At 43.5% G+C, this 12113-nt stretch overlaps 1 protein-coding gene across 1 annotated transcript; it reads right to left on the bottom strand.

The window, feature by feature from the left end:
• Positions 1-694: 694 nt before the first annotated feature.
• Positions 695-9469, bottom strand: LOC457015 (endoplasmin-like). Its single transcript, XM_009425105.4, is given in 4 exon segments — positions 695-1721; positions 1853-1961; positions 1963-2129; positions 9392-9469. Coding segments are annotated over 4 exon segments (1359 nt in total). The 3' UTR covers positions 695-716.
• Positions 9470-12113: the final 2644 nt, after the last annotated feature.

Here is a 12113-nt window from a genome sequence, read left to right on the forward strand (position 1 = left end):
CCTACTCAATTGCCATATCTAGGAATTACAGAGAGCCACTTTAGTTTTCCCACAGTCTGAAGCATTTTTTAAAGATGGGGTAAATAGTGGAGAGGATTTTAAACTATCTTGAAGCCCCTTGCGATTTCACGCTGTAATTTTTTTTTAGGGGGGAATCTTTTTTATTTTTATACACATGACAAGGTTTTACATCAAGAATGGTCAGTTTAATAGTACAAATTTAACATACATGAGGAATGTTAAAGAAATTCAACTAAAAAACCCACTTCTTCCTGTGACCCATAATCCCAAATTTTACAGTGCAGGGGAGAAGGGGACTGTGGGGAGCATCCAAAACAAGTCTCTCCCAAAAGAAATGACTTAAATTCCACATTCCCTCTCCACACAGGATCCAAACAGTGAGAGTATAATTTACAATTTATCGTTTTCAGCTGTAGATTCCTTTGCTGTTTCTTGTTCTTCTTCATCTGTTCCTACATCCATTTCTTTGTCTTCATCTTGCTCTGTGTCTTCTGTTGTGTCTTCAAGTTCTTCTTTGGGTTCTTCTTCCACCTTTGCATCAGGGTCAATGTTCAAACTGAGCAAAGGATTCTTTCTATTCTATCTCCATATGCTTTGGTGTCTGGTAAAAGATATCCTGACCGAAGCGTTACTGTTTCACACAAAACCACAGCAAGAACCAAAACTATTTTATCATCTTCACCTTCCTTAATTCATCAAAGCATGTCTCTGATCAGTGGGTGTCTGGGATTAATTTCAAATGTTTTCTTCTGACTTGCATAGTAATTTGTAGAGCTGTCCTTGCTCGTTTGGTATGCTTGTGCTTTCATGATTCTCTCCGTGTTGCCAGACCGTCCGTACTGGCTGGCCACCAAAGCACACAGAGATTCTGTCAGGTGCTGAGACACCACAGCCTTCTCAATTTTGTCCTTAAGGGCTTTATCTTTCATCCAATTGAGCAGAGGCTCAAATTCTTTCTCAACTGCTTCATGACTCTCCTTAGTTTTCTCACTTTTATCAAACTTCATTCCTTCCTTGACAACATTCTGGAACCTCTTCCCATCAAATTTGGGAAAGGCCTGAATGCAGTGTTCATCCACAGGTTCTGTGAGGTAAATAACTTCATGGCCCTTTTTCAGAAGTCGTTCAACAAATGGAGGAGATTCAGCCTCTTTTCTGCTGGACCCAGCCATGAAGTAGATTTTGTCTTGTTTTCCCTTCATTCTTTCCACATACTGGTCTAGTGTAGTAATGTCAGTTGGATGGTGAGAAGACTGGAACATAAGAAGTTTAGCAAGACATGTTTGATTGGAGTGGTCTTCAATCACACCAAGCTTGATGTTGGTACCAAATTCTTTCCAAAAATTATCATTGTATTTCTCACCAGCAATCTTCTTGATCTTGTCCAGAGTTTTACAAACAAGCTTCTTCCTAATCACCTTAAGCAGTTTATGTTGCTGAAGAGTCTCAAGGGAAACATTCAAGGGGAGATCATCTGAGTACACCACACCCTTGACAAAATTAAGGTACTTAGGCATCCTATCGTGGAATTCGTCTGTGATGAATACACAGAGCACATAGAGCTTAATGTAATCACTCTTTTTAGATCCATATTCATCAAATAGACCACGTGGATCAGATGTGGGTACAAATAAAATTGATTTGAAGGTAACTTCCCCTTCAGTGGTAAAGTGAATATAAGCCATGGGGTCATCACTTTCCTTTGAAAATGATTTGTAAAAAGCTTTGTATTCATCTTCTACTTTTTTTTTTTTTTTACTTCTTTTGATGGTCTCTGCCATACTGGTTTGATATCATTCATAAGTTCCCAGTCTCAGACAGTGTTTTCAACTTTTTTAGTCTTTGATTTCTTTTCTTCTTTTTCTTCCTCTACTGCAGCTTCATCATCAGATTCTTCTTTGTCTTCTTTTGCTGCTTCTTCTACCTCCATGGGCTCCTCAAGTTTCAACCTTGCTCCAGCCGCAGGGTCTGCCCACCTCAGGCTGTAATTTTAATTTCCCCATTAGCACCTTGCAAATCTCCATTCCAGGTAGCACAGTATTCAGCTGCATTTTTCCATTTACATGACACAAGTTATAGCCAAAAAAGGTTAGTGTAGTGTTGTATCCCTGTCAAGGAATAAGAATGAAATGTGGAGACCAAGCTGTGGAATTTTGTAGGAGGAGGAGTGGAAAGGGTGAGCAACCATTTCAATGTTGGCCTCAGTGCCTCTTTGCTTTGAAATCCTGGATCCTCAAAAAGTTTCTCACCACAGAAGAGACTGAAAATACCCTGATTGGGAGGAGGCATTCTGTGCTCCTCCCACCATTCCTGCTCAGCATCAGTGATGCAGTGAGCGCGTGGGTCAGTATTAGTCCGTTTTCACGCTGCTGGTAAAGACATACCCGAGACTGGGAAGAAAAAGAGAGTTTTGTCTGTTTGTTTGTTTTTGAGATGGAGTCTCACTCTGTTGCCAGGCTGGAGTGCAGTGGTGTGATCTCAGCTCACTGCAACCTCCGCCTCCCGGGTTCAAGCAATTCTCCTGCCTCAGCCTCCTGAGTCGTTAGGATTACAGGCACCAACCACCACGCCCAGCTAATTTTTGTAGTTTTAGTAGAGACGGGGTTTCACCATGTTGGCCAGAATGGTCTTGATCTCTTGACCTTGTGATCCACCCACCTCGGCCTCCCAAAGTGCTGGGATTATAGGGGTGAGCCATCACGCCTGGCTGAAAAAGAGGTTTTATTGGACTAACAGTTCCACATAGCTGGGGAGGCCTCAGAATCATGGTGGGAGGCGAAAGGCACTTCTTACAGGGCAGTGGCAAGAGAAAATGAGGAAGATGCAAAAGCAGAAACCCCTGATAAAACCATCAGATCTCATGAGACTGATTCACTACCAGGATAACAGTAAGGAGGTAACTGCCTCCATGATTAAAATTATCTCCCACCATGTCCCTCCAACAACATGTGGGAATTATGGGGGTACAATTCAAGATGAGATTTGGGTGGGGGCACAGAGCCAAACCATCTCATTTTGCCCCTGGCCCCTCCAAATCTCATGTCCTCACATTTCAAAACCAATCATGCTTTCCCAACAGTCCCCCAAAGTCTTAACCAATTCAGCATTAACCCAAAAGTCCACAGTCCAAAGTCTTATCTGAGACAAGGTAAGTCCCTTCTGCCTATGAGCCTGTAAAAAAATATGGGAGTACAATTCAAGATGAGATTTGGGTGGGGGCACAGAGCCAAACCATATCAGGGTCCCAGCAGATGTGATTTATAGAAGAGTAACTGGAGGGTTTAGAGTTTCAAAATGTCAATAGAACTTGAGGGAACGTGATTTTTCCTCGCTGAGGAAACTGTTTGTCCAGAGTAAACTTAAGCAATTGTGTTTAGTTGACTCTAAGTTTCAAGACTAATCAAGTATCTCTTGTAGTGTGGAAGGCTAACTGCTGAACTCTGTATTTTTATCTGTTAACTGAGTGTTTCCTTTTTCCTTGATGGTGTGTACCGCTCAAGTGATTATAGATCAGACAGTTGTCTCAATTAAGCTGCTGGCAAGAAAAGAGTAGAATTATTTGAAGTGTAGGCAATAAAGAGGTTTAGCATTATTGAGAGATGGCTCTAGAGCTTCAGATGAACAAAACTTCAATAATAACAGCAGGAGGGCAGTGTTAAAGCTAATAATAGCTAGAGCACTCAGTATGCACCAGACATTGTACGAAAGCTTTGCAAGCATTATCTCACTTAATTTCCACAACAATCCATGAGGTAGGTACCATTATGCTCACGTCACAGATGAAGAGAATGAGGCTCGGAGTGGTAAAGTTACTTGCCCAAAATCATATGGTAAACTTCTTGGGACCACAGCAAGCAATCTGACTCCAGGATCCTAGGATCCTAAGCTTTCTCTATACAATCTCCATGAATACTCTGGAAGTTGTAGCCTCTGCTCCTGAAATAGTAGCTGCTCAAAAAATATGAGCCAATTGAATGAATAAATGCTCTGTAGTAGGCTGTTCTTTCAGTGCTATAAAGAAACACCTGGCCAGGCATGGTGGCTCATGCCTGTAATCCCAGCACTTTGGGAGGCTAAGGCGGGCAGATCATGAGGTCAAGAGATCAAGATCATCCTGGCCAACATGATGAAACCCTATCTCTACTAAAAATACAAAAATTAGCTAGGCATGGTGGCACATGCCTGTAGTCCCAGCTACTCAGGAGGCTGAGGCAGGAGAATCGCTTGAACCAGGGAGTCAGAAGTTGCAGTGAGCCGAGATCACGCCACTGCACTCCAGCCTGGTGACAGAGTGAGACTCTGTCTCAAACAAACAAACACAAACAAAAACACCTGAGACTGGATAACTTATGAAGAAAAGAGGTTTAACTGGCTCACGACTCTGTATGCTTCACAGGAAGCATGATGCTGGCATCTGCTCAGCTTCTAGGGAGGCCTCTAGAAGCATGCGATCATGGAAGAAGGCGAAGAAGAGGCAGGCACATCACATGGCCAGAGCAGGAGCAAGACAGTGAGGTGCCACACACTTTGAAACAGCCAGATCTCACAAGAAGTAACTCACCATTTCAGGGACAGCACCAAAGGGATGGTGCTAAACTATTCATGAGAAATCCACCCCCCAGGATCCAATCACCTCCCACCAGGCCCCACCTCTAATACTGGGGATTACAATTCGACGTGAGATTTGGGTGGAGACAAACATACAAACAATATCATGCTCCATGGTGCCGAGTCCTGGGTCAGAGTCAGGTGGCTGAGTGCTCTGCAAGCCTGAAGGGAGGCCTGAGAGCTACATTAAGATGGCCTTTCAAACTCCTCAGAATTTTGTTTGAATTTAGAACCTTTTGAATAATTGTCACAGTAATGCCTCATCTTTGTTTTAGCAGAGTTTAAGAGGCCGAGGCGGGCAGATCACAAGGTCAGGAGTTCGAGACCAGCCTGGCCAATATGGCCAGTCTCTACTAAAAATACAAAAAAAGTTAGCCAGGCGTGGTGGTGCACACCTGTAATCCCAGCTACTCAGGAGGCTGAGGCAGGAGAATTGCTTGAACCCAGGAGGTGGAGGTTGCGGTGAGCTGAGATAATGCCACTGCACTCCAGCCTGGGTGACAGAGGGAGACTCCATCTCAAAAAAAAAAAAAAAAAAAAGTGGTAATTATTATGTTTACCACAGTTATTTTTTAAGGGGGGGGAAAATGGTCATTCCTGAATATGCAGTGAAACGGGTTGGTTAAATAAATTATGAAAACTCATATGACAGAATACTTAGCCATTAAAAATCCAGTTGTATAAGAATACCACAGGACATAAAAACATATTTTTGATATATTGTCCAGGGGAAAAGGCTGGTTACAAAGTAGAGTATTATCCCAATAATGTACATACATTTATGCATACAAAAATATCTGGAAGAAGATACATTAATACATTAACCATAGTTATTTCCATGTGGTAAGAGTGTAGGTAGTTTTAATTTTCTTCTTTGTGATTAAATTTTTTTTTCAAATTTTCTACAGTAACTATATATACATTTTCTAATCAGAAAAAGCAATAATGTGATTTTTCTTTTTTTCTTTTTTTTTGAGACAGAGTTTCACTCTTGTTGCCCAGGCTGGAGTGCAATGGTGCGATTTCAGCTCACCGCAACCTCTTCCTCCCGGATTCAAGCGATTCTCCTGCCTCAGCCTCCCGAGTAGCTGGGATGATAGGCATGCACCACCATGCCTGGGTAATTTTGTATTAGTAGAGACAGGTTTTCTCCATGTTGGTCAGGCTGGTCTCGAACTCCCAACCTCAGGTGATCTGCCCGTCTTGACCTCCCAAAGTGCTGAGATTACAGGCGCGAGCCACTGTGCCCGGCCTTATAATGTGATTTTTAAAAGGAGTTATAATCAAATTTTGATCTTCACTTTAAAACTAAGGTATGTGTCCAGGCACAGTGGCTCATGCCTGTAATCCCAGCACTTGGGGAGGCCGAGGCAGGAGGATCACCTGAGGTCAGGACTTTGAGACCAGCCTAGCCAACATGGTGAAACCCTGTCTGTACTAAAAATACAAAAATTAGCTGGGCATGGTGGTACACACCTATAATCCCAGCTACTTGGAAGGCTGAGGCAGGTGAATCGCTTGAACCCAGGAGGTGGAGGCTGCTGTGAGCTGAGATCAGGCCACTGCACTCCAGCCTGGGCGACAGAGTGAGACTCCGTCTCAGAAAAAAAAAAAAATTAAATAAAATTAAGATATGAAGTTGCAACTTAATGAAAGACGCAATATAGCTTGTAAAAACATGACTAGCCAAAATATAAAGTTAAATCCGAAAAAAATTACAGTACAGGGAAGAGAGAGTTTTCCTAGCCCAACACTCAAATCCCTTTCTGTGCTGACCCTTGACATCACTATGTCACCCTAACATAAGCCACGTTATGAATCTTCCAATTCTTATCTTCTCCCTCACTCCTCCTCCCTCAACCTCCTCATATCCCTCCCTTCATGGGCCACCTCACCCCAATCCCCAGGCCTGGCTTTAAGGGCTGACCTCCACACAGAAGAGGCCCGATTCCACAGCAGCCCACACCAGCCCTGACCTCTCAGAACTCTGAGGTCCTGGGAAAGGGAGCCTGACCCCGACCCTCCTTGAGAGAAGGAAGTGGCAGTGAGATGCCCTCACCAGGCCTGCTCCCAGCCTGCCTTATCCCTGGTACAGAGGCTGGGGTTTCCTGCCCGGAAGCACTAGGCCCGAACACAATGGGGGTTATCAGTCACCATCGGGGGATTAGGACCACGGGAGCCCTCCACTTAATGGTCAGGTTTCCAGGCCTTTCCTGCATGAATCTTTACTTCCGTGGAAGCTCTTGTTTTGGTCTTTTCCAAGACGGAAACCCTTCCCCCAGCTTCCCACCCCTCTTTAACCCTGGGTCAGCGCCCTTTCACTTCCCAGCCTTTCCTACGTTGGGTCTAAGTCAACTTAAATTGATAATGATAAGAGCCTGGGTAAGGAAAGTGTTTCTGCTCTTTCTAGACCTTTTTTTCTTTTAAAATTATAGGTAAAACAGATGCATTAATTTAATTGGCTTCCATGATGAGACAAATAATTTCATCAACTGAACAAATTAACAAATGATACCTGAATTGAGATTTAAGTTCTTAATCTAACAGTTGGCTTATTTAGAAGCCCTTAATAGAGGATCTTTCCATATTAAAAAGCAGAGGTATTAATAATTAGTTTATTTATAAGAAAAAAGTTTTTTTTAAAGCGTAACTTATCATGTTGAAGCTTTTATAGTAAAAACGGCGGAGTTGCTTTTAAAACCTATCTCGGAAAATAATAAGTACCACTTACTGAATGCTTATATGTATTAAATAGTTTATTCATATTAGCTCATTCAGCCCTAAGGATCACTTATTTTATGAATGACAAAACTGGCCCTCCGAGAGGTTGAATAACTCACTGAGATCACCCGGTATGTAAATGTCAGGGATGAGTTTTGAACCCAGCCTGTGTGACCTCACAGTCTTTAGACCTTACATTATACTACTGCCTCTCAAAGTAGCTGAAACAACTCACATCTACCAACATTCTCCAGTATTAGTGTAGGTATTAGACATGGGTTTACATTTGAAAGCTTGTCTCCGTCCCTAACTAACTCCAAGCACAACTTCTCAAAACTCACCACTGTTACCCAAGGACTTTAGCAGCTGTAAGCTCAGAAAACATGAAAAGATAATGGTGTTGGTTTTCACGACCCTCATGTAATTCAAAAGAAAAACTACACTAAGCCACAAAGTGTTAACAAGGTAAACAAAGGTATGATTTTTCTAATACACGTGTCTGTGTATGTGATGATATATATGATATGAGATACTTTTCAAACAATTTTGGGGGAATTCCTGCCTTCCTAGACCTTAAGCGCATGTTTATCTGCCTATTGGGTAATTGAGTATTGCCAACTCCCACTTCCCGAATTGAATGTGGGAAAAGAGAAAGCAAAGAAAAGGAAAAGAAAGGATGAAGGGACCAGGAGTGGTGGCATATACCTATAGTCTTAGCTACTCAGGAAGCTGAGATGGGAGGATCCCTTGAGGCCAGGAGTTCAAGGCTGCAGTCAGCTATGATCACACCACTGTACTCCAGCCTGGGCAACAGAACAAGACCCCATCTCTATTTAGAAAAAAAAAGGGGGGGAAAGAAGGAAGAAAAGGACATCTGCTCAGAAGTGGAGGTGGTGGTGGTGGGGATTAACATTTGCGAACTCCTGCAGGCTTCACTCTGACCTTTTCTGCAGGAGGGTGAGATCCTGAAGGGAGAGAGCCCTTGATTAGGGGGTAAAGGGCATCCAGGGTCTGGGGGCACAGCCCTGCCTCCTAGTGCGAGGCCTGCTCTGACTCAGCCCGGGAGGGCAGCCAGACCTGCGCCTCCCTGTTTCCACTGATTCCACTGGGACCCATTGCAGAATGACTCAAATGAGCTCTGCTGCCCTGAGAAGCCTGAGGGATGTCAGTGCCTGCTCTGGGCAAACACCTCAATAGTCAATTTAAGTTATTTAATTAATTTTTATGACATCCAGTCAGCCTGCCTGAGGGGTGAACCTCTGAGATCATGATGACACATGTGGCTGTGGCTCCTGGGATCTCTGCAGTTTCTGTGGTTTCCATGGGGCTTCAGTCCCATGCAGGGCCACTGGCTGTGCTTTGAGGAACGCCATCCAGAACGTGGTCCATGTGAGAACATGTGAGGGACGACAGTGGGCACTTTTCAGGGAAGGATGGAGGCTCTGCAGTCAGAAGAGCCACCTTGCCACGCCCCTTGGGTGAGGTGACCTCATGCAGTGGATGCCTCTGTGGCCTCCATATGAAAGATGCAACTGTGGGTTCCTTTGGGGTGCTGGGAGAGCCATTTACCTTGGGGGAGCTTGGAGGCTTTCCAGAGGATTCCAAATTTATCTACTAAGAGCACTGAAGTTTCCCGGAGGGTTCTGATGTTGATTGGGAAGTCTTCTTCCCATGCCTTGGATAATCTGTTCAGGGGTTTGTGAAGTTTGTGGCCTAGAAGCCCTAGGGTGATTCTCTGTGTATTGGGAAGGTGCTGCTATTCAGTGAGCCCTCAAAGGTCTTATAACCTGGACAAGGGAAAGAACCATAATGAGGAAATTTGGCTTTCTCTGCTGGGACTGCTCCAACAGCGAGGAGCAGAAAGGTGGGGTGGGATACTCACTCAGGCCTAAGGCCCACAGGTGGCTGGGAAGTGAGATCTGTGGAAGGGGCTTTTCCACAGTTACTGACACCACCAAAACTCATGCTTTCCTCCTTTATTGCAACCAGTCCTCTCTCCTAGTACCCCTTTGGGAGGCAGCCCAATACCAACTTCCCCTACCTGGGGTGAGAGGAGGGCGTATCCTCCCTGGGTCCGCAGGCTCAACCCAGCCACCATCTCAAAGTTCAACCCGTCCATCATTCAATACTAGGCCAAGTTCTTCCTGCTGAGAAGGAAGTCACCTCTGCTGCATCCTATGGCCTTCCTGCTGGAATGCTCACTTGCTCTAGGCAGCAAGTACAGGTTGCTGTTTCTGACAATCAGTTATTGAGTTCTTGGTTTCTTGTTCCCAGATCTCTATTCAGTAAGTTTCCAGATGTGACTTACAATATAACAGGAAAAGATGGCTTGGAAGACAAAGGAGGTCCATTCCCTCTTCTCTAGGATAAAGGATGATTTTAAGGACAGGGCCTGGTCTTTAAAGATTCTTTGATTTAAGTAATATGTGCTTTGGGAATTCATAATCTTTTCAAGGGGCTTTTTCATTGCATTGAGGAAAGTACTGTAGCTTCATTTGACAAATGAAGGCATTGAAAAACAGAGAGGTGAAGTTATTTCACATTCCAATAGGATATAAGGACTGAACTTGAAGTTCTTCGTAGTTTAAAATTCTGTCCTACCACGTTCCTCTGGGAGGAAGCCTAGGGAATCTAAGGAGTCTTCAGTCATAAAAATGGGTGGCTTAAATGGATCAATATCAGGTTGGTGGTAACGTGTATCAAAAGCATTGTGATTAGCCAGGTGTGGTGGGGCAAACCTGTAGTCCCAGCTACTTGGGAGGTTGAGGCAGGTGGATCACTTGAGCCCAGGAGTTCAAGTCTGCTGCAGTGAGCTGTGATTGTGCCACGGCACTCCAGCCTCAGTGACAGAGTGAAACCCTGTCTCTAAAAAAATTAAAAATAAAAAAAGCATTATGAATGCTCTTGGACTCAGCAGCTCCACTTCTAGATCTCTCCTGGGAAATTAATCAGAGTGCTGCAAAGATATTGTTAAATAAAGTTTATGGGAGGCCATTGGTTTGGACTCAGTTCCTGCAGTTGGCTGAACAGACCAGACCAAACCAGAATGGACTCACTTGTGCTTCATAATCAAGCTGTACTTAGAAACAGATCAGTTTTCCAGAAAACAGGAGATCACAGCAACCTATCCAAAAAGGCCTGGTCAGCTGGGCACAGTGGCTCATGCCTGTAATCCCAGCACTTTGGGAGGCTGAGGTGGGCGAATCACTTGAGGCCAGGAGTTTGAGACCAGCCTAGCCAACATAACGAAACCCCGTGTCCACTAAAAAGACAAAAAAATTAGCCTGGTGTGGTGGTGCATGCCTGTGGTCTCAGGTACTTGGGAGGCTGAGGCATGAAAATCGTTTGAATCCAGGAGGTGGAAGTTGCAGTGAGCCATGATCCTGCCACTGCACTCCAGCCCGGGCCACAGAGCAAGGCTCTGTCTCAAACAACAACTACAAAAACCCAAAAAAGCCTTGACAAACTGAATCGGCATAAGGAAGCTCCCTCTACTTTAGCCATATAAGGAAAGTAACCTGAAGTAACCTGCTGTTAACCAATTCACTTTTTGCACTCTGCTGTTCCCTTGTTGCTGCTCAAGCTACCTTACAAAAACCAACTGTTCTGCCATGCCCAGGAGAACACCTTTCTATTCTGTACATGAGATGCTGCCTGATTCATGAATCACTAATAAAGCCAATTAGATCTTTAAACTCAGTTTGTTGAAATTTTTTCCTTGACAATATATAGGTAATGACACTCATTGATAGGACTGCTTCTAATGCCAAAAAGTTATAAATAGCCTAAGCATTGAACAATAGGGAATACATAATTCGGTTCTCCATTATGTACCATTGAAAGTGATGTTATAGAAGAGTATTTATTGTTAAGAAACAATGTATTGTTAAATGAATAAAGAGGGCTTCAAAACAGTATGTGTAGTATAATCCCATTTTTAATTTAAAAAGTATCCATCTGAGAAAAATATTAGAGTGATATTATTTCTGAATAGTTTTACTTTTTTCTCAATGTTTTATAAATTCTCTGAATTGAATATGCATGCCTTTTTAGTAAAAACACACTAATATTGTTTAAAAAACAATACTGAAGATGGTAACTAAGAGAAAACATTCTCTACAATGCTCAAAAGAAGACAATGAAGGTTCTGAGTACAGGGAGAGAGAGGTGGGAGTATGGGCACTTAGCGATCTTACCCAACAGCCTTAGCAAGGACCTCAGGTTCAAATAGGATTTAAGGACTGAACTTGAAGTTCTTATTTCATTCATCTTGAGCCTCGACGCTTTTTCAGCTGCCCATCACCCAGCCTTGCAGAGAGGACACAAACTCCTGTTAAGGCTTCTCTCTGGGATTTAATAAGAATAGCTTATGTTAAGTACTACTTATAGGTTCTATACATTACCTCTCAAAACAGGAATTAGTAATAATAATAATAACAGCTGAAAAGTAGTCAATGGTTTCTGTTTACCAATGCTTAGGCATTTAACATCTATTAACTCATTTTCTTTTTTTTGAGACAAAGTTTCCCTCTTCTTGCCCAAGCTGGAGTGCAGTGACGTGATCTTGACTCACTGCAACTTCTGCCTCCTGGGTTCAAGTGATTCTCCTACCTCAGCCTCCCGAGTAGCTGGAATTACAGGTGCCCACCACCATGCCTGGCTAATTTTTTGTATTTTCAGTAGAGACCGGGTTTCACCATGTTGGCCAGGCTGGTTTTGAACTCCTGGCTTCAAACTATCCACCCGTCTTGGCCTCCCAAAGT

This window comes from Pan troglodytes, chromosome 1, assembly GCF_028858775.2.
Source record: "Pan troglodytes isolate AG18354 chromosome 1, NHGRI_mPanTro3-v2.0_pri, whole genome shotgun sequence".
Taxonomy (NCBI): domain Eukaryota; kingdom Metazoa; phylum Chordata; class Mammalia; order Primates; family Hominidae; genus Pan; species Pan troglodytes.